This window comes from Acartia tonsa, chromosome 8 (genome assembly GCF_053477335.1).
Source record: "Acartia tonsa isolate MP-2025a chromosome 8, ASM5347733v1, whole genome shotgun sequence".
Classification (NCBI taxonomy): Eukaryota; Metazoa; Arthropoda; class Copepoda; order Calanoida; family Acartiidae; genus Acartia; species Acartia tonsa.
The window spans coordinates 45,441,511-45,463,972 of record NC_137267.1 but is presented as its reverse complement, the minus strand read 5'-3'; the positions used below and the strand labels follow the sequence as shown (position 1 = coordinate 45,463,972).

General features: G+C 31.9%; 3 protein-coding genes across 3 annotated transcripts in view; all 3 read left to right on the top strand.

Annotated features, from left to right (window-relative positions):
• Positions 1 to 1,784: 1,784 nt before the first annotated feature.
• On the top strand, positions 1,785 to 5,491 carry Vps60 (vacuolar protein sorting 60). The gene is made up of 9 exons (XM_080170608.1): positions 1,785 to 1,917; positions 2,321 to 2,405; positions 2,793 to 2,888; positions 3,390 to 3,455; positions 4,063 to 4,158; positions 4,597 to 4,652; positions 4,990 to 5,087; positions 5,197 to 5,276; positions 5,419 to 5,491. The coding sequence occupies exons 1-9, from the start codon at positions 1,865 to 1,867 to the stop codon at positions 5,455 to 5,457; spliced, it is 669 nt and encodes a 222-aa protein (XP_080026734.1). The 5' UTR covers positions 1,785 to 1,864; the 3' UTR covers positions 5,458 to 5,491.
• Positions 5,492 to 6,703: 1,212 nt separating this feature from the next.
• On the top strand, positions 6,704 to 8,809 carry Polr2D (RNA polymerase II subunit D). The gene is made up of 4 exons (XM_080170609.1): positions 6,704 to 6,860; positions 7,130 to 7,230; positions 7,655 to 7,775; positions 8,113 to 8,809. The coding sequence occupies exons 1-4, from the start codon at positions 6,765 to 6,767 to the stop codon at positions 8,209 to 8,211; spliced, it is 417 nt and encodes a 138-aa protein (XP_080026735.1). The 5' UTR covers positions 6,704 to 6,764; the 3' UTR covers positions 8,212 to 8,809.
• Positions 8,810 to 8,832: 23 nt separating this feature from the next.
• The window catches only part of LOC145326641 (G-patch domain and KOW motifs-containing protein-like), a 15,800-nt gene continuing 2,170 nt past the window's right edge, over positions 8,833 to 22,462 (top strand). The window contains exons 1-16 of the mRNA XM_080170010.1: positions 8,833 to 8,906; positions 9,506 to 9,576; positions 10,160 to 10,389; positions 10,917 to 10,988; positions 11,496 to 11,582; positions 12,435 to 12,503; positions 12,855 to 12,929; positions 13,740 to 13,861; positions 14,335 to 14,421; positions 14,718 to 14,837; positions 15,241 to 15,378; positions 15,844 to 15,906; positions 16,387 to 16,424; positions 16,787 to 16,845; positions 17,265 to 17,323; positions 17,427 to 17,503. Of these exons, the coding sequence (XP_080026136.1) occupies positions 8,833 to 8,906; positions 9,506 to 9,576; positions 10,160 to 10,389; positions 10,917 to 10,988; positions 11,496 to 11,582; positions 12,435 to 12,503; positions 12,855 to 12,929; positions 13,740 to 13,861; positions 14,335 to 14,421; positions 14,718 to 14,837; positions 15,241 to 15,378; positions 15,844 to 15,906; positions 16,387 to 16,424; positions 16,787 to 16,845; positions 17,265 to 17,323; positions 17,427 to 17,503 (1,441 nt within the window). The remainder of the gene's footprint in view (positions 8,907 to 9,505; positions 9,577 to 10,159; positions 10,390 to 10,916; positions 10,989 to 11,495; positions 11,583 to 12,434; positions 12,504 to 12,854; positions 12,930 to 13,739; positions 13,862 to 14,334; positions 14,422 to 14,717; positions 14,838 to 15,240; positions 15,379 to 15,843; positions 15,907 to 16,386; positions 16,425 to 16,786; positions 16,846 to 17,264; positions 17,324 to 17,426; positions 17,504 to 22,462) is intronic.

The window sequence follows — 22,462 nt, the reverse complement described above, 5'->3', positions numbered from 1 at the left end:
TTGTAAACTTAAATCCTATTAGAACTAAGCAATAGCAAGGTTTTGGAAGGTCATTTCTTAAAATCTTCAAAAAATAGAATACCTTGGTTAAAGAGAAGCTGAACTTGTATAAAACAGATTTTGGTTCAAACTTAAGAATATGAAAGATAATTGTATATATGAGTTTAAGTGTTAAATACAAACCCAAAGAATTATTTACAAAGTCTTTCCAAAGATGTTTACAAATAGAAATTCTATTATAAAAAGAGAAACCTTTAATAGTAATAAATTAAATTAATAAATTGGGAATTTTTATATTTTTTGTTGCAAAATTTATTATTACCTGATTTTACATTCCTTTAACTGTTGAAAATATGTACAAATATTATATCTTAATTTGTTTTATTGTTTTTTTTTTTGTGTGTTACCTTATAATCTAAGTATTTAAATTATTATAACTCTTTGTGATATGTTAGATCTTATGTTGAATATATTTCAATATTTATTATGTATTTTATTAATGGATTTTTGGTGCCTATAATAATAATTTATCTTTTGTGAATATTAATTGCAATAAAGACAAAATTTATCAATATAGATGCAATGTAAAAAAATTTAGCAACTAATTTTTTGTGATTAAAAGTATTTAGTTATTTAATAATTATAACATGTTAAAAAATTATAAATTCTATCACAAATTCTATTATAAAAAATTTCTTGAATATGAGCTCAAAATTGTTAAATTTATTAGTAATTCAATTGTTGTTAAATTTAGGCCTTTTAGAATATTTGACAGAAGTATAAAACTGAAAAAAATAACAAATATGAAAAATTTAATATTAATCCTTATTCCTGAAAAAAATTAATATTTCTGTTAAATATTTTGTATGAGGCTATCTTCCAAGTTTATTAATATTATTATGCTCTTAAATAAGAGTAGAAATTTTAATTGTATTATTAATAATCTAATCTCAAAAGTTTATGATACAGTTGTGCAGGACTCTTCAAATAATATCAGTCTTTTTTCAACCAAAGCCTTTCAATAGAATGTTATGGGTTTGGCTGCTCATGGGTAATCCTAAAATATGCTATTCTCATTACTTCAAATCCCTCTTATGTGAAAATTGCATTATTTAATGTTTTTTTTTACTTTGAAAAAGTATTTGATGTTAAATGACTTCTACTTAGTATATCTAATGATATATCCAAGCTAAAAACTTATGAAATGTTTGATATTATTTGAAGTCTAATTGCTCAGCCCACCACAAAATTTTCTGTGATGTTGTTTAAACACATTCCCAATTGTTGTGATATATCCAAAACCGGTCAGCCAAGTTCTTCAAATATTTTACCTTTATTGATATTTCAGACAACTCCTATTTATCAAAATTCAAAGTGTTAGTACACTTTAAAATCTGTAAAGAGCAAAAAGAGCTTTTACATGCCAAAATAAATACCAGAACGGGAGGTTTTCACTAAAAGATTTGCATTAGTAATGGTTTTAATGTATTTTAAAAAGGAACGCTTTGAGTGAATTATACAGTTTGGCCCCCTAAAAATGTATTTTTTAGAGTTAACAGCCAATATTTCCTAGTAAATTATTAAAGGACGATTTTGTCCTTGTTCTCTATACATTTCCACATCAGAATATGTGTGTTTTTAGGTGTCATACTGTATGTCAGAAAAGAATTTAAACGGTCTTACATAATACAATTTATGTAACATCCCCTTTGGCTTTAAATGATGATAAAGGTAAAATTAACAAGAACAAGGCTGTTCTTAGTTATTTAATTCTCTTCCACACTCTTTCTCCTGTTATGATAGAGTTGAAGTTAGGACAAACCAATTAGAAAAAAATTAATTATTTTTCTCTTCAGACATAAAAATGAACCGATTGTTTGGAAAGGGGAAGGCAAAGGAGCCACCTCCAAATCTTGGGTGAGTTTTTTTTTTTTAATTAAAAATATAAATTAATATAAAAGATAAAAAAAAATTACTTACAAATGCAAATAGTTTCAAAAACGTGTGTATGTAGATCGTGTAAAAAATAGTATAAGGGTAAAACAAAAATTAACATCATTGAAACGAAATTTAGATTTCCACGGATTGAATGTAAAAAATGAATGGATTTACCATTACTTAAATCTTACACCAGATTTTCATCCCCTCCCATCCTACTGGATGATCTAATTGAGCAATATATAACGGGGGAAATAGCAATTGACGACCCTGTCGTAGTATCACGTTCATTCTACATCCAATACAATAGTTTGCTGTGATCGTTGCCACCAACGAAAATTCATGTATTTCATTTTCATAATATTGTTTTTTTTTCTTTTAGTGACTGTGTTGCCAATGTAGATTCCCGAGCCGAATCAATAGACAAGAAAATTGCAAGACTGGATGCTGAGCTTAGAAAATATAAAGTAATTTCTTTTTCTATTTTTGTAGGCTGGGTAATAACATGTAAAAGACTAAACTTTAGATTTAAATTAAACCAATAAAATCGATATATTATTACTTGGATGTTGCACCAGATTTCTATGTACTATGATATAGTGATACTCACAGCTGGCTGATAAAACGATACTCTCAATCCACCGTTACTCCATCCACTCCCCTCCTACTGGATGGTCGACTGACCAACAAATGAGGTTCAAATTAGCAACCTAAATTTTCTCCTGTCAATTATATATCCACGTGTTCTATATTCATTGTTAACCTACATTTTAGCTTAATATACCTATTCACTTTTGAGATATTGTTGGTTAAAAAGATTCTTTTAAAAGTTTTAAAAATTTATGTTATTTAAGGATCAAATGAGTAAGATGAGAGAGGGACCTGGTAAGAACGCAGTCAAACAGAAAGCCATGAGAGTTCTCAAACAAAAGAAACAATATGAAGCCCAGGTAAGTTCTACCTCCAGCTTTTCCACAACTTAAAATACAGATTTTCTAATTCTATACCTAGGCAGTTACACCCCCTCCCCCCTATCTTTGTAAAATATATTTTTAGCCACTGTTGTAAGCTCTAATTTTGCGGCGGTTTCCTAACAATACTCAAAAGAACCTAACCAAAGAAAGTATAAAAAAATCGTCTATCCCTTCAAAAGAATTGTTGATAGTAATGGATTTATTATTACTTGGGATCTTATACCAGATTATCTTTTACTATAATAAAGTGAATCTTATAGCTGGCTAAAATAACAATTTACCCCCTTTACCCCATCCCCTGCCCTCCTACTGGATGAATGAAATGGCCAATAAGTGATGTTCATGATAGCAACCTTAATTAGCGAAAATTTTTCCTTTCATAATATCCAAGTAGGTGTATTCTATACCTATTCATTTTATTAGTGTATTTTCAGTTTATTTGAATAAACCGCATTTGCCAATTTTTTTTATGTTTAGTCAGAAAATCTGCGGAACCAATCTTTTAACATGGAACAAGTCAACTATTCTACACAGATGCTTAAGGTAATTATTTTTTTTCGGCTCGTGGAAAGAAAACGAAGTAGACGGTTTCGTCGTTTTTTCACAGTAGCCTTTCTCTTATTTCTAGCCCCTGCTGGGGGCTCTAGCCCTGCTGGGCAATCATTAACATTTACTTAACCTAACCTAACCTAAAATAACCCTTTAAAAGCTACTGTGAAAATACGATGAAACCGGCAACTTCGTTTTCTTTCCATGATCCTTTTTTTCATTTAAAATCGCCATATTGATATAGAATGGCCGTTTTTCATTGGATTTTAACTTATTTGACTAAAATTACTAAGGAAATATTGTTAGTAGTATAATACAGAAGATAAAATACTCTGCTTGCGAGAATAGACGTCCAAGAGTGGTGGTTAAGGTGTGTTTAAACCGCCCCCCCCCCCCAGTTTAAAAAAAATTTTATTTTACCCCCAACAAAATTTTAAATTTAAAAGCTTAGACGTCCCTTCATGTTAGTCCCACTTTAAAATTAAGGCGTATTCATCTTATTTTTATAATATTTGTGGAGAAACTTGATAATTTACAATTCAATGCCCCCTCCCTCCCGGTAAGGTTCGAGTCCTTTTTTTTCATAGATAATGATATTTAGGACACCAAAATCACAGTAAACGCCATGAAATCTGGAGTCAAGGAGATGAAGAGAGAGTTTAAGAATGTCAACATCGATCAGATTGAAGATTTACAGGTTTGTCATAGTTATTTATAGCTTTGTATTATAAACAGTTTTCCACGGATTGGAAAACGAAAAATTATAAGTTTAATTCCGGTTCTGTAAGCCCCGAAGGCTCGGGCTAACAAAACTTGCATTAATATCAAGATTTTTCATTTTACTCTCCGTAAAAAATTGACTATGATACGATACATTTTTTTACAGTATGGCTGAGAACGAGTTCTAATCCAGCGGATATTAATTGGTTTAGAAGCCATACTGGAAAGATTATTATTTTCAATAGCTCCGCTACACATCAATTGTACCTCCTTGTTTTTTTTCACATTTTAAAATATACATTTAAAAGCTATATAAGAAGAAACTCGTATATTATTAGTTTTTTTTATTGTAATTGCTGATAAATTTTCTCGCATTATTACTGTATAATACTTAACTGTTGTTGAAATTTGTCAGGATGACTTAGCAGACATGTTAGAAGATGCCAACGAGGTGCAGGAAGCTCTTGGCAGGTAAATAAATTTCAAATTTTTGTGGTTTTGAAAAGTAGTTTGTGATGGAAAAAAAAGTTTGCTTTTTTCAACTTCAATTAAAAGATACACAATACACGTACTAATCTAGGCAAAGAAAAAGAGACAAAGAACTTTTTATTACACTAGTTTTATAATAAAGTTTTTATGTTTGCTGGCTTAACAACTTTGAGGACTTTGTCAAATTTTTAGTGTTGCATTAAGTTGAGTGTCCAAACGTTTCAACCCCTAATCATAATCTAAAGAAGGGGTAATTTTGTGTATTGACATTGGGTATGTACATCAAATTATCGGCTATTGTCTTATTTCTGTAATCTAGGAGTTACGGTATGCCAGATGTTGATGAGTCAGAACTGGAGGCAGAACTTGATGCTCTTGGTGATGAAATAGCTCTTGATGATGATGCTTCTTATCTTGGTTAGTACACTTCTTCTTTAGTAATGGATATGTTCTCTTTATTCAGTTCTGACACTCTTCAAGTGTTAGCTATATAATAGGATAAATGATGATATGATAATAATTTTAGATGATGCCATCAGTGCTCCCTCTGTTCCTGGAAGAGAACCTGGAGCTGACTCTGTTGCTACCAACAAGGATGGAATAGAGGTAGGACAATTTATTTATCGCATCTAAGGGGGGGGGGAGGGTCATTGTTTTAGCCAGCTAACAGTTTCACTTTTTTTAGAGTACATGATTATCTGGTACAAGATCCACATTATAATAAATCCTTAACTTTTTATTATTTTAGGTGGATGAGTTTGGATTACCTAAGATTCCAGCACAGTAAAAAGCAAGTCAAAAATGTTATATAAAAAAACAGATATATTACAATAATAAATAAAAACAAGGATAACAACATCCATAAGTAGCGAAGCACTAAAAATTCATAGAAGGGCAAACACACAAAATGAATTATAGAATAGATGATCAGTTGATAAATATGCATAAATTCATAAAAAATCGCGAAACCTTTCAAAAAAAAAATTGATATATTTTTAATTTATTTTTACACATGACCGACAAACTGACGGACAGGGTAAATTATACACTTGATGCTCATTGATACAGGGAATCTTCACCAAAAAATTCAGCCGTCTATCTTCAATAGCAGCCGAGAAAATCATATCGTTATTGACAGACGTACAGACAAAGGTTATTACAGAGTAGCTTCGCTACTAAAAATTCATAATTTAATATTTATGAATTTTATGCTTATATATATTATTATTTTCCCAATTTGTGATTTAAAGTACTCGTATCATAAAATATTTGTAAAATTAAATTATGTACTGTAAATGTAGAAATAGTTTGGGCTATTATTTTGAAACTTTAAAATTCTGCTTTTCTGTGATAACACTTTGGAAATATTTGGGACAAACTTAAAAAATAAAATGGGTTGAAATTCACAAATATTGTAACAGTATTTTATATGCATTAATTAATAGTTATTTATTGCATCGTATTATAGTCAGCTTTCCGCAGATATTAAAATGAAAAGTTATAAGATCAAAACTACTTTTGTTAGTCTTGAGGGGACGAATTTTAACTTTATGATTTTTATTTTAATATTAATGGAAAATTGGCTGTAATACGATGCTCTACATGAGTTTTCAGTATGGTTGAGAACCGGTACTAATCCAGCGGATATTAATCGGTCTAGAAGCCAAACTGGAAATAAAGTAAAAAATAAAAGTTTATTAAAAGCCTTGTGATTTGTAGTATATTGATATTTATGTAAAATTCTTTATTTAGATCTATTACACTTTTGATTTTTTTTGGGTTTTCTAAAAACAAAACAACACTCCCATTTCACTTAATTATAATTTATTTTAAAATTAAAGTATTATTACAAATTGAACACTAAGTTATTCAATATTCAATAAATAGAATAGTTCCTTGAGTTGAATGTAAATTCGAAGATTTTTTCAATTTACGAAAACTGATAAAATAAAAATATTGTAAAAATGTAATTTTGTTTCGCTTTATTCGTTTCATTCTTTCAAGGAACCAATATGTTTATAAAACCTGAAGTCACAAAATTTGATTTATGTGTAACCAAAACTGAAAATTATTACAGAATATTCCCGCAGAACAATGGCCGGCCACCAGGAAGCCCCGCAGGACGAGGACGCGGCTGAGTTGACCTTCCCCAAGGAGTTTGAGGATGCTGAAACTCTTCTCATTTCAGAGGTCAGTGTATTAGCAAGACAATGGGCTGTATTAAACTAATCCCCAAAGATTTATAATAACGTTTTCTTATTTATTGGTTTAAAAATTTTGGGGACTTGTTTGACCTAATTGAATTTTCTTTGGTTGGGTTATTTTTGAGTGTACAAACGTTTCAACTACTAATTGGGATCTACAGAAGGGGTGATTTTGTGTGATCATCATTAGGGATACACATCAATTTATCGCCATTGTCTTATCCCTTTAGAACCTTGATTTAATGTTTTGTTCAGGTTCGTATGTTGTTGGAGCACAGAAAAAGTCAAAATGAGCAAGTTGAGGACGAACAAAAGTTGAGTGACGTCTTCATGAAAACATTGGGCTATACGGGCAGGTATGGATGTATTGATACTGGATATAGAATATACTTGGATATTATGACAGGGGAAAATTGTCGTTAATTAAGATTAATAACATGGACATCATTTATTGTTCAATTCGTTTAACTATTAGGAGGGGAGGGGATGGGTGAAGAGAGTGGATGGGGAGTCATTATTTTAGCAAGCTACAAGTTTCACTTTTTTAGAGTATATGATAATCTGGCGTAAGATTTAATTTATTAATAAATCCATTGTATTGAAAAAATTAGATGAAAACCGTATTAGTTATATATCGCATCGAATTATAGACGGCTTTCGCGTATATTATATGAAAGTGAAAAATTATAGTTTTAAACCCCGTTTTGTTAGCCCCGAGTGCCAAAATAGCGTCTACTATTGGACATCAATATAAAGTGAAATAAAATATTTTTCCTTTAGATTTTCCAAATTCCGTAATCGTGAGACCATCGCCTCTATCCGTACCTTATTGATGCACAAGAAACTTCATAAGTTCGAGTTGGCGGCCCTGGCCAACTTGTGTCCAGAAACTGCTGAGGAGGTAAGCAAGACAATAAAAAAATTTAATCTTCCGCTTCCCCCATAATCTTATATTCGTTATTAATCGCATTGTATTATAGACAGCTTTCCGCGGATATTAAAATAAAAAATATAAGTTTCAAAACAATTTTATGATTTTTATTTTATTATTCGTAGAAAATTGTCTGTAATACGATGCTATACATTATTTTTCAGTGTGGATGAGAACCGGTTCTAATCCGGTGAATAGTAATCGGTTTTTAACCCTTCCCCACCTTACTTTAATAAATTATCTCAAATATCCCAATTAGTAACGGATTACTGCCGCCGCCTTAATAAGAAAAAATCTATTTTTTTAGGCAAGAAGTTTGATACCCAGTTTAGAGGGAAGATTTTCTGAAGAAGAGTTGGGAGGTTTACTAGAAGATATTCAGACTAAACGATCATTCCAATATTAACTACATTGATATCTCATTATTATATAAAGTACCTGCCTTATACCTCCTTCAATTGATTTGAATGATTTAAAGGAAGCCTGCAAGAAATACTCTACCCAAATTGCTGAAAGACTGCCACAAATAGACCCAATACCCCAATATTTGAATCCCAACTTCAAAAACCGAAAAGTTAGAGGCCTCTGAAAATGACATTTTAAGGAGGCTTCAAATTTGTGGTATAAGGTCTACTTGTTGCAGTCTTTCAGCAGTTAGAGCGGTGTATTTCCTGCAGGCTTCCTTTAAGTTCCTTACAATAAAAAAAAACAGAAGAATATTAATAGATTCAAGCATTATTATATATTAGAACAGATTTCAAAGCACACTTTTGTACATTCAATTGGTTTTAATTAAAAAAGGATTTAACCATTTATGTTGGATCTTGAATCTGTAAAAAAATCTTTAATTGTTTAACTTTTTTTTTCTTCTGCTTATTTATCAAGACTATTTTGTCTTAAGTTTAAGAATATTCTTGATCATTTTTGCTTAGAATCTTTTGTACATTTTGTATTATGTATTAGTCTATTAGATTAATTGAAATGTTACAAGAACTTAAATAAAGTTTCAGACATTTAATACTTTAAAATGTCTGGATTTTCATTAAAATTTGCCAAAACAATAGAAAAGAAACAGCTTACAGACTCAAAAATCAGGAATGTGTTATTCTATTGTCAGCTGATTTGAAATAAGTAGAAATTTTTCAAGAAATACTGACTTTTCAATCAACCTCTCCTAAATTATTTTTTTTAAATTTTGAGTAAAAACTATGTCTACTCCGCTGGCGGGTAACTCTATCCCTAGTGGACTCTTAACAAATTTTACTTAACCTAACCTATAACAAGAAAGCATAAAAATATTTTTTTTCCCTCAAAAATGTTGTTTTTGATTACGCGAAATTTTCATATTTCCATAAGTTTTTTTGTTCCCCAAGTCTAGATTTTGCTGCTCTTCTTATCAACATAATTGTCTTCATTTAATAAGGGATCTAAATGGGATAGGACAATAGCCAATAAATTGACGTACATCCTCAATGATGATACACATAATTACCTCTTGTGTAGATTACCACTTTTGGTTGAAACGTTTGGATGCTTAACTTGATAAATAAACCAACCAATCAAAATTCAATATAAGTCCCTAAAGTTAATAAGCCAACGAATAAGAAAATAGAATTGTAAAGCTTTTGGGAGTAGTCTATAAAAGAGCCTAATGTCCCCTCCCTCCCTGCATTTCATTTAAATAACACGTATTTTAACAGAGATGAATCAACTAAAGATGGGAACAAAGAGTTGGACTTTATCAAAGATGTCAGTGACAATAAAATTACAGGTAAAACTATTACTATTTATTCACTTGTTTCATACTAATTTTGCAGCATTCTTAAAAGACTAGTTGAAGTATCGTTGTTATCCGATTATGTGAGCAAAACTGTAGAATTTTAACGTTAAAAAAGTTGTTTATCGCATCGTATTATAGACAGATTTTTGCGGATATAATCGTGGAAAATTGTCTGTAATACGATACTATACATGTTTGTTTTCTGAATGTCAAAGAACCGGTTCCAATCCACCGGATATTGAGAGGTTGCGAGTTCTATCTGGAAAAAAAATAATACTAGCCGTTGGATAACCCACTTGAAAATAAAAAAAAATAAAATCGTGCTTTATTTTGTTTATTAGGTACTGGAGCGAAGTTTATTTTTATTTTTTATTCAACATACAACTATCTTTTTTTTGCAACCTTGGAAAATTATCTTATGAAAAAATAATTTATGTAATAGTTTTGTAAGGCCGGGCCTTCGGCCACTCGGGATGAACAAAGCTAGTTTTAATCCTATAATTTTTCATTTTAATATCTACGGAAAGCTGTCTAAAATACGATGCGATAAATAACTATTATTAATCAATTTTAGGAACTATTGTAAAGAAAAAGGAAGAAGAATTAGTAATTCCCTTGATATCAAAGAACAAATGGAGAGTAAACGAAGACGACAACAAATCCACCAAATCTGAAGATAAAAAATCCACCAAATCTGAAGATACAAAATCTTCCAAAGATGAGAAAAAGGAGGAGAAAAAAGAGTTGACTCTAGAACAACAAGCTGCCTTGGAAATTATTGAAGAAAGTAAACGCCAAATGGAGGTACAACATATGAAATTTAATTTTTATTGCTACACTACAATTCCTTTTGTCAGTTCCATTACGAAAGAACGTACAATATCAATTTTCTTGGACTGTCTGTCTGTCGGTAATGCTACAAAAGACATTTATGTAATGATATGTAAAGACTTCATGATTTTCTATTATATTTTCTTATTTTATCTCTTTTTATGACAACTGTACATCTCTATAATTCATTTTGTAAGTTTGTCTCTATGATGATTTAAATCGCACTTATCAGAAGGGATTTTGAAGGATGGGGACAACAAAATGTGTGTATAGCAAATCTTAGAAAGGGGACAAGGTGCTGTTTATTACACTATACTAGTCCTCAAAGTTTAATAACACCGTTTTCTTATTCGTTGGCTTAACAACTTTCGGGACACTAACCATTAATTGTTATCTACAGAAGGGGTATTTTATCTATTATCATTGGGGATGTACATCAATTTATTAACCATTGTCTTATCCCTTTAGATCCCTGTTAAATATTTTGAATATTTTTTTAGGAATTAAGTCGGGGAGATGATGGGCCTGAGGTGGACCAAGTTCCTTTACTTCTCAGCAATGCGGTGCCTAAGGTTATATCAGTTTTCTTCCTTTTATTAAAATAACATGATGTCTGTCTGTCTGTACCGAAAGGTCTCGTTAACCGCTGAACCGATTTGTTCCTCATTACAGATCCGGGGAGGGATTGCCTTTTATTGCCTCTAACTATCTTCCCTCACCCTTTTCGTCGAGTGCCAGTAATAAAGCATTGACAACAAGCGAAATAAATCTAAGATAATATTTGGGGGGGCAGATAGAAAGGTCGCAAATTTTACTTTGTGTTGCCCCCCAACTACAGCTGAAAATCACGTCGATTTCTTTATAAAATTTAAGTAAGATTAAAGTTAATCAAAGATTAGAGCGTTCTATTCAGTCCATAAATGGAACGCCATTTTCAAGCAATTTTTAACTGAAAATAAAAAATAAAATGTACCTACCTAAACTGTTTTTAAAATCTAAGGACACAAGGGCAATCATAACCTAATTATACCAAGAGAAATTGCGTTTGTTGGTCTTTTTGTAAATTCAAATATTTTTAGGGATTTGAAACTGAAGAAAATCTTGACGTAAGTTTACGAGCAGAACAGTCAAGTTTGGATGACTATGAAAATATTCCAGTGGAAAAGGTAAGTGTATAAGTCCATTATTTCAATATTTTACCCAAAATCACAGGATCTATTACAGTTCACGGTTAAATGTTCCTGGTAACGATTATTTTAAAAAATCTACGAACTTTAAAGACTTCTAGCTCCCAAACGGATGAACGTACATGTCATATCCGCACACAGTATTATGTAGGGTTGGGCCGGATATCCGGTGTGGCCGGATATCCGGCCATTTCCAATATCCGGCCGGATACCGGATATTGAAACTATCCGGCCGGATATCCGGCTCTATAATTTTTTATACTTTACACCAAAAATCTCTGCTTTTTGAAATCTTAAATGGCTATAATTTTCTTATTATTGAAGCTAGAAGAACATTTTTTCTGAATAAGTTTAACTTTACGTAAATTTATATAAGATTTCTGAAGAAATTTTTTTTTTACTACTTTAATATCTGGTAATTTGGCCGGTTATCCGGCCGGATATCCGGTAATTTGGCCGGTTACCGGATATCCGGCGTTTGAAATCAGCCGGATATCCGGTATCCGGTATCCGGCCAAAAAAGTATCCGGCCCAACCCTAGTATTATGCAGATTCGCAGAATAACTGGACCTATAACAAAAATCTGGAAAAGATATATTGATGCACATTGCACAAGGAAAGTCTTTTTCGCGCATCTATGTGCACTGCGAGATAACTGTGCAATATTGAATAATGATTATTCTAGAAGATTATTCATAGGCCTCCTTTTGTCGGTCAAAATTTTTAGCGAGCGTAATCTATACGTTCCACTGTTTGGCCTCTAGGATAGTATCCGCTAGTTATCTAAATTGTTTTAATTTTTTGTAATGTAAAAATCTTGTTAATTTATAGTTTGGCATGGCTATGTTGCGAGGTATGGGCTGGAAGGCTGATGAAGGAATTGGAGGATTTAAAAAACAGGCATAAAATAATAAGAAATATAAGAAACCAATATTCTTTTATACTTTTAAATCCTATTATATAATGTAGCATTGTTTTTTTTTGCTTGTAGCTGAAGGATGGTTTCAGTCTATTTTTCTGCTTCCCTACCCTTAAAAAGATACTAGATGCTAGATCCTAGCGTATAATTAAATTAAAAATTCAATAATCGATCCAAAATAGATAATCAAGATTGATAATATATATTTTATTTGATTATTCAAGTAAAAGAATAGAGGGGGCAGGGGTTAAATAACTTCATGTCCATGGTAGTTGTCTAGGTTATTATATATATTCATTAATTGCTAGATTCTTATTAGTCTATGCAACCAGGTTATTAAAACTATTGATCCTGTGGTCCGCCCTAAAGGATTAGGACTTGGAGCTGCTAAACCAAAAGACAAAAAGGTAATATATTTAACAACTTGTTAGTATGGTATTGGCGAGGGGGTAAGTTTAATTTTTTCCCTTAGTTTATTTCCAGTTTATTTTTCTGTGAAGGATCCGTTTACAGATTTATAATTTATGTACATCCCCTATGTTGATATGATATACAAAATTACCCCTTTTTAGTTTGAAATTATCGGTTTAAATACAGCACCACTATATTGGAACCAACCTACAACTTTGGGGGCTTTAATTGAATTTTGATTGGTTGGTTCAATAGGTTGAGTTTCTAGCCACTAATTTGTGAGGATTTAATAGTAACAGACCAAAACCTATGTGCAGAGTTTCGGATCCGGATCCGCATATTTTTGAGTCCAAGGATCCGGATCCGCAAAAAAATGCGGATCCGGATACTTGGACTAAAAAAATGCGGGAAAAATGGAAAAATCTACCTAAATTTATATAAAATCTCAGACATTCTCTTGATGAGAGCCAATCTTTAAGGTTTAGGTTCAGACTTGAAAATTAAAAGTATTTTTGACTTCGAATTAAAGAATAAATTTTTTTTGAAAAATTTGGTGATTTTATTTTTATTGTCAAGGATCCGGATCCGCACTGACCAAATTTTGAGGATCCGGATCCGCATGCAATCAATGCGGATCCGAAACTCTGCCTATGTGGCTAGTAATCTAGTGGCTAGAAAGATTGACTTTCACAAATTGTAATCTACAGAAGGGATAATTTAGTGTATTTTCATAAGGGATGTATATTAATTTATCGGCTCTTGTCTTGTATCCTATTAGTTCCCTGAAAGCTATCACAAATATTCAGGCAGAAGTAAAAGAGGGTGAGGAGAAGTTGGAGTTGAAAAGAGGAGCTTTTGTACAGATAACTCATGGTAAACAAACAGGACAATATGGAGAGGTAGAGGGTCTAGATGAAGAAACTGCCAGGTACACTGTCATTTTTTTAGCAGCGCAAGTTGATTACCTTTAGGGGGCTTGGTGTCGCTTCGGTGTTCTAGACCTCTTCACGCACCTTGAAACATAACCTGTGTGTTGAAATTGCAGTGTAAAGCGTCCATTCGCTCGATGGATATTGGGTTATCCAACAGACAATTAACCCTATGATTGAACGACCGTTTTCTGGAAGTCCTAACTGTGAATGGTAATTAGTTGTGCCTGTTTATGGGCCAAAGCATTTTCCTTACTCTACTATTAATGTCACGCGTCTGACATAGTTGCCATAGGGACCATTTTTAACATCTATAGTTGTGACGCGAAGTCAAGCTGAGATTCGAACCTATCACCTTCCCGTCAACGAGCGGATGCCACTTTATTGGTTTTTAAGTGTGGTTTCAAAGCTAAACTAGTGAACTATAATCTTATTTTTTATTCTTGATGGGTATAATGATTTTTTTCATCAGGGTAATATTGAAGATGGCTTTGGGAGGAGAAAAAGTAAGCATCAGCGAAAACAGCATAAAACTTGTCACCAAAAAAGAATTTAAGGAAAGTGTTTCATTATAATATTTTTTTCTGGAATTAATTTATATAGCGCAGCTACTCCTTAAAATATACCCTTCCGTCTTTTTGAAATGATATACCAAATAGATGCAGCGCTACAGCTTTTATCTGCTTGAAGTTATATGTTATTTCTTATCTTGTCCATTTAAACATTAAACAATTGCTCTTTCACTCACTCTGTCTGTCATCCATGATTTTTTATGCTTTTCTACTTTTAAATATCGCTACCTATCCATGATAATTAATATTTTGTTTATAATGATACACAATGCAACTACCAGGACTGGGGTAAAATAGTAAACAAGGATAAGTATACCAAATACAAGAAAGAGCATGATGATACAAATGGAAAAGAAAGGTCCCTGTCTCCAGATGTTATGGTTGATGATGGACAAGGTTCAAGGTTTGTTTATTTATTTTCTAATCGTTTTATAAACTCACTTAATGATATATAAAGCGAATGATCTCGCTAACCCCTTAACTGATATGGTTCTCCTTTTCAGTGACTACCTTCCTAAGAGAATCGCCCCTTAAAAAAACAACCCCCCCTCCCAAAAAAAATTCCTTTCTTATAAAACAAGTATTTGAAGTTTGTGGTCAATTTCCCCCTCCTCCCCCCCCCCCCCTTTCCACAATTAAATTACCTCTATTTTCAGTGTATGAAAAAGAAACTATAAATTTGGGATTTGACAAACTTGAAGAGACCTGGTTTCTTTTGAAAATAATTCCCACTGTAGTAAAAAATGTTACATCATTCATAAAAAGTTAAATAAAGAACATTAAAAAAAAACAGATACTCTTTTTAGGAAAAGAAAATCAGAAAAATCCTCATCTAAGAGCTCGCAGCAAAGGTCGAGATCCAGAAGTCCAGAGGTCAAGAAATCTAAAAGCTCCAAAAGAACTTGGGTTAGACCGGATCTTAAAGTCAGATGCATTGATAAAAGGTAGGTCCGACAGACATTAAGGAATATTTAGTTAAAATACTTAAACTTCCATTTTAGTTAACGGATTTAAAAAAAAATTTAAAATATAAATCTTTTTGAGTTAAGTGATTATTAATTAAGCTATTTAGTTATTGAAAGCGGTCCCTTCTATAAATATTAAATTAGTAACATTATGTAAAATATCTACTTAAATTTTCTTGTTGTCAAATATTTTAATTATTTTTGTATTGCTGCGCTACTTATTTGGATAATTATCCTTTTTTCTAGGGCTCAGCAGCCGCGTTTAATCCTTAGGAAATTGGCCATATTATAAATTCGGCTGCACGTCTACAATATTTCCTAGACAGACCATTCATCTTTTCGGAATTTTTTTTTGTAAACAAGCGGGTTTAAATTAGAGGCTCATGCGCGGCCGCTGTGCCCTGCCTTTTACGTTTTAATTTTCTGTATATTTTGTCTGTCTAGGTACAAAGATGGCAGATATTACAATGAGAAAGTTATTGTTATTGATGTTGTTACTAATGACAGGTAAATATATCGCATTCCTTTTCAATAACATTTTATGGTCGGGCAAATAATTTTGTGAACTTTAACGTACGTCTAAACAACATTTTAATCATGTTTTTGGTTCTTTAAAAATTTTCAATGGTGAAAAGAAATACTTATTTTATTTTAAAAAAACTTTTGTAGTAAAAAATGAAAAAATATCAGAGATTTCCCGATCATCATTAAAATAATGATAGTTATTTATTACTTGGATGTTGCACTAGATTTAGTGTTAAGCCAGATAAAGTGACACTCGTAGCTGGCAGAAATAACGTTACCCCCCATCCACTACTTTACCCCATCTCCTTCACTTCTACTGGATGAACGAAATGAATAATTAGTGAGGTCCATATAAGCAAGCTAAATTGACAAAAAAAATTCCACTGTTTTTATATCCACGTATATCCTTTATCCATTATTTAAATATACTTTCCTTCTTCAATATATGTATATCTTTTTCAGCTGTGATTGTAAGACTGAAGAAGGAAAAATGTTACAAGGTATGTCAAAGTTTATACTTTTTGTGTCAATTGGGTTTTTGATAAAACATTAGAAATGAAAGGACGGAAAAAACGCCGTTTCCCTTGTATTTTCACTTGACACTAATTTGACAACAAAAGACAAAAAAAAGAATTTCGGCGAAAACGGCGGTTCCGCTGCATTTCTTTACAGTTCTACATTGTACCTTTTTAAATTAACTGCCATGCCAAATTTCAGTGCTGTTTTGTCTATTTTATCTGCTTTTTATTGTACTTTCAAGATTTTATAGCCAAGACTAAGGACCACGGCTATAAATAAAAAGAGTAAGAACAGGCTCAAGTTTTCATAATAACTACCTAATCTTGTTTTAATTATTACTTAGACATGAGAACAGACAAGCTAGAAACTGTAATTCCCCGTGAAACTGGCAGCATAGTCCAGGTAACCTCTAACAGGGAGGGATGGGACATTGCACTGTTTATTACACTAGTCCCCAACGTTTTATAACAATTTTTTCTTTTCCGTTAGCTTAACATCTTTTACGACTTTTATTAAATTTTGTTTGTTTGGTTCTTTAAGTTGAGTGTCTAGACGTTTCAACCACTAACTGTAATCTACACAAGGGATAATTTTTGTGTATCATTATTAGGAGTGTACATCAATTTATCGGCCATTGTCTTATCCCTTTGGATCCCTGATCCTCTATTCTGTTTAATGGAAAAAAAGATCTTCAATTCAATCGGTCTAGTAGTAGGCGAAATACTAAGCTTTAGAGAACAGGAGAACCTATAAATAAGATTGTATTATTCATAGAATTACAAAAAGTTGTGCTATTTATGATACATTTTTTCCTAATTTAGATTGTTGAAGGAGATTTCCGTGGTGAATTAGCAGAATTGGTAGAAAAGGATAAATCGAAGTGAGTGACATGTTTATTTATATTATATTATTAAAGCCTATTATTTATAATGTTTTCATACTTGTTAAAAGTTTTAATTTTATGAAAATATAATAATTTACAGGTGCCGAGCCTATGTCCGCTTGTTGACGTCACAAAATGTTATCAAGAAAGATTATGAAGATATATGTGCTTTTACAGGTTTGTTTAGTATTTTAATTAAGGGGGGGGGAAGTTTTGCCACTTTCGCGTAATCCGTGATTATTAGGCTAGGTATTGATGTGAGACTATAGGTTATTTGGGATAAAAGTTTACTTTTGGGTAGTACTTCACGTATATTTAATCATTTTTTGGATCGATCTCCAGGTTCAGGTGCTGCAGGCTGGAAGGTGGTTTCTGGACAGGTAAAAAAAAATTAAAATTTTTGTTTGAAGAGTAAGAGATCAAATTATTAAACAAAATATGCATCTTTATGGATATTATTGAAATACCAGAAGAAAAAATTAAAATCGGCCTTCAGGTTCAAGTGCTGCAGGCCTCCAGGTCCACTCTGGACAGGTAAAAAAACAAGTTTTTTATTTGAAGAGTTAGAGGTCAACTTATAAAACAGAATATGCATATTTTTTTATATCATTGACATATTTGAAGAAAAAATTAAAATCGGCCTCCAGGTTCAGGTGCTGCAGGCCTCCAGGTCCACTCTGGACAGGTAAAAAAACAAGTTTTTTTATTTGAAGAGTTAGAGGTCAACTTATTAAACAGAATATGCATCTTTATGGATATTATTGAAATACCAGAAGAAAAAATTAAAATCGGCCTCCAGGTTCAAGTGCTGCAGGCCTCCAGGTCCACTCTGGACAGGTAAAAAAACAAGTTTTTTATTTGAAGAGTTAGAGGTCAACTTATTAAACAGAATATGCATATTTTTTTATATTATTGACATATTTAAAGAAAAAATTAAAATCGGCCTCCAGGTTTAGGTGCTGCAGGCCTCCAGGTCCACTCTGTACAGGTAAAAAAACAAGTTTTTTATTTGAAGAGTTAGAGGTCAACTTATAAAACAGAATATGCATCTTTTTTGATATTATTGACATATAAGAAGAAAAAATTAAAATCGACATCCTGGTTCAGGTGCTGCAGGCCTCCAGGTCCACTCTGGACAGGTAAAAAAGCAAGTTTTTTATTTGAAGAGTTAGAGGTCAACTTATAAAACAGAATATGCATATTTTTTTATATTATTGACATATTTGAAGAAAAAATTAAAATCGGCCTCCAGGTTCAGGTGCTGCAGGCCTTCAGGTCCACTCTGGACAGGTAAAAAAACAAGTTTTTTTATTTGAAGAGTTAGAGGTCAACTTATTAAACAGAATATGCATCTTTATGGATATTATTGAAATATCAGAAGAAAAAATTAAAATCGGCCTCCAGGTTCAAGTGCTGCAGGCCTCCAGGTCCACTCTGGACAGATAAAAAAACAAGTTTTTTATTTGAAGAGTTAGAGGTCAACTTTTTAAACAGAATATGCATATTTTTTTATATTATTGACATATTTAAAGAAAAAATTAAAATCGGCCTCCATGTTTAGGTGCTGCAGGCCTCCAGGTCCACTCTGTACAGGTAAAAAAACAAGTTTTTTATTTGAAGAGTTAGAGGTCAACTTATAAAACAGAATATGCATCTTTTTTGATATTATTGACATATAAGAAATAAAAATTAAAATCGACCTCCAGGTTCAGGTGCTGCAGGCCTCCAGGTCCACTCTGGACAGGTAAAAAATCAAATTTTCATTTGAAGAGTTAGAGGTCAACTTATAAAACAGAATATGCATATTTTTTTATATTATGGACATTTTTGAAGAAAAAATTAAAATCGGCCTCCAGGTTAAAGTGCTGCAGGCCTCCAGGTCAACTCAGGACGGGTAAAAAAATAAAAAAATTTATTTGAAGAGGTAGAGGTCAACTTATAAAACAGAATATGCATTTTTTTGTTATTATTGACATATAAGAAGAAAAAATTAAAATTGGCCTCCATGTTCACGAGCTGCAGGCCTCCAGGTGCACTCTGGGCAGGTAAAACAATAAATTTTTTTATTTGAAGAGTTAGAGGTCAGTTTTTAAAACAACATTAGCATCTTTTTAGATGTTCTATGTATATTTGAAGAAAAAAAATAAAATTGGCGTCCAGGTTCAGGTGCTGCAGGCTTCCAGGTGAACTTTAGAGAGTATTTTCAGGTATATTTCCTATTTATTTGATTTCCCCCCTACTTTTTTTCTATTCTTTATTTATTTAAACCTGGTAGTTATCATATTCATTGAAACTTTTTGATGGATCCCAGTGACCGCTGTTGGCCATTGGCCAGGTAATTTTTGATTTTAGAGGAAAGGTATGTATCTAAAAAATGGTTAAAATAAGATAATATAGTAAAATTAATCATTTAAGGCTTCAAAATGTGTGTCCAGACAGGCTCCAGGTCCTTTAATTTCACTATATTATTATATTTTAAGTTTTAAACTTATTCTATTTCGAAATCTTTCTCCTAATTTCCAAAATAACCATTTGAGATATTCACCTGGCCGGCAACAACCAGCGTTCACCAGGATCCAGGTAAAAGTGTCACTGTCCATATAAAATAGTAAAAATGTATGATACCTACCTACCATGTTTTAAAACAGGAAAAAAAGCAAAAATACCTGAAAATGAAAGCCTGCAGCACCTAAACTGGAAGACTTAATTTATACCTGTCCAGAGTGGACCTGGAGGCCTGCAGGATCTGAACATGGAGAACATTTTTTCTTCAAATATGTCAATAATATAAAAAAAGAAGCATATTCTGTTTCATAAGTTGACCTCTAACTCTTCAAATAATTCTTATTTTTTATTTTTTACCTTTCCAAAGTGGATCTAGAGGCCTACAGCACCTGAACCTTTAGGCCGATTTTAATTTTTTCTTCAAATATGTCAATAACATCAAAAAAGATGCATATTCTGTTTTTTAAGTTGTCCTCTAACTCTTTAAATAAAAAATTTTATTTTTTACATGTCCAGAGTGGACCTAAAGGTCTGCAGCACCTGAACCTGGAGACCGATTTTAATTTTTTCTTCAAATATGTCAAAAAAATCAAAAAAGATGCATATTCTGTTTTGTAAGTTGTCCTCTAACTCTTCAAATAAAAAAATTGATTTTTTACATGTCCAGAGTGGACCTGGAGGCCTGCAGCACCTGAACCTGGGGGCTGATTTTAATTTTTTCTTCAAAAATGTTAATATGCATATTCTGTTTTATAAGTTGACCTCTAACTCTTTAAATAAAAAAAAATATTTTTTTTACCTGTCCAGAGTGGACCTGGAGACCAGCAGCACCTGAACCTGGAGGCTGATTTTAATGTTTTCTTCAAATATGTCAATAATATCAAAAAATATGCATATTCTGTTTTATAAGTTGACCTCTAACTCTTCAAATAAAAAACTTGTTTTTTTACCTGTCCAGAGTGGACCTGGAGGCCTGCAGCACCTGAACCTGGAGGCCGATTTTAATTTTTTCTTCAAATATGTCATTATTATTAAAAAATATGCATATTCTGTTTTATAAGTTGACCTCTAACTCTTCAAATAAAAAACTTGTTTTTATACCTGTCCAGAGTGGACCTCACTATGTTCCAGCGATTGACAAAAAATCGTTTTTTACATTTTAGAAAATACACTTTTAAACAATTGTTTAGTAATATACACAAGTTTTTGGAAATAAAGCCGAAAGAATTAGCTCTTTACTATGAAAAATATAAATTTTATGTGTAATTATACCAGAGGTATGGAATTAAGTTCCTTTTCATCATTGTTAACAACTATTTTTAAGGTCAACTAAACTACATTTCAAATCAGTGTGGACCCTTTATTTTTAAAGCTATTTTTAAGTATTATATATTTTTGGAATCAGTATGTAATAATTTATACGTTTAGCCTTTAAAAGAAGTCAAATCTCCATTTTTTGTTGTAATTGTAGATGGTTTTCTAAGCATACCCGATTTCTGTAAAATAGACAATTTTCTTCTAATGAAAATTTTACGTTTGGTTCCAGATCTCTTAAGCGCAAAAGAGCGCAAGCAAATCCTCTTACATGGTGATATTAGATGTATGTATCATATCAGAGAACTTTACCCTGTGTATGCGAAGCTATGCGAAGTTTGTTTTTTTAAGCCCTGAAGATACTGGGTCTATCAAAAAATAACAATTTTTTAAGATATAAAAGTAATTTATTTTCTACTTATTTTAAATACATATTCATTTAAACTAAAAGTAAAGAAAAGTTTTATATAAAGATTATCCCTAAATGTCTAGGCTCTTATCTGAACCATTTTACCTTTTTTATTGGAGGGGGGGGGGGGGGGAATGCCCCACTTATATCCACATCTGAACCCATTAAAGCTAAAAGTTTAAAGATTGTTATGTCGTTTCCTAGTTCAAATATACATTCTTATTTAATTCTTTAGCATTATTTACTCCTTTCACCCTTTTATTAAGCAACCTTTTTCCAAAGGTGCTTTCATACTTTTAAAAAAAAGACAAGTATAATTTTTAAAGATAGAAAGTGCTTCCTTTCAAGTAAATTGAAAATAAAATGCAAGTCTTACATATGAGAGATTTATAGGGATTAGACAACGGCCGAGAAATTAATGTACATTCCCAATGCTAATACACAAAATTGCCCCTTCTATAAATTACAATTAGTGATTGAAATGTATGGACACTCAACTAATAAACCAACCAATCAAAATTCAATAAAAGTCTCACAAATTGTTATGCCTACAAATAAGAAAACGCTATTTGGTGAATTTGGGGACTATTATAATAAACAGCCCATTGTCCCCTCCCTCCCTACATATACACACAGAAAATAAATAAGAAATAGGCTCATCTCTATGTCAACTTTAGATTAGAAATCTCAAAATATAAATTTCGGCGGCGGCGGTCGGCGGGAAAACGGCGGCAGATTTTCATATGATTTCAGTAGGTCATACATACTTGTTAGAAAAGCTTATGTTTAAAATTTGAAGTCTATAGGTAAAAAATTGCGGTCTAAGGAGCTGTTTAAAGATTTCTGAGGAATCAGGACCTGCAGGATCATACCTGGACCCTGAAATTGACTTAAACACTTAAATTTGA

Coding starts and splice junctions, on each gene's coding strand:
- Vps60 (XM_080170608.1), top strand. CDS start 1,865: ATGAACCGATTGTTTGGAAAGGGGAAGGCAAAGGAGCCACCTCCAAAT. Junction 3,456..4,062: donor ATTCTACACAGATGCTTAAG/GTAATTATTTTT, acceptor AATGATATTTAG/GACACCAAAATCACAGTAAA. Junction 4,159..4,596: donor ATCAGATTGAAGATTTACAG/GTTTGTCATAGT, acceptor GAAATTTGTCAG/GATGACTTAGCAGACATGTT.
- Polr2D (XM_080170609.1), top strand. CDS start 6,765: ATGGCCGGCCACCAGGAAGCCCCGCAGGACGAGGACGCGGCTGAGTTG. Junction 6,861..7,129: donor AAACTCTTCTCATTTCAGAG/GTCAGTGTATTA, acceptor TGTTTTGTTCAG/GTTCGTATGTTGTTGGAGCA. Junction 7,776..8,112: donor GTCCAGAAACTGCTGAGGAG/GTAAGCAAGACA, acceptor CTATTTTTTTAG/GCAAGAAGTTTGATACCCAG.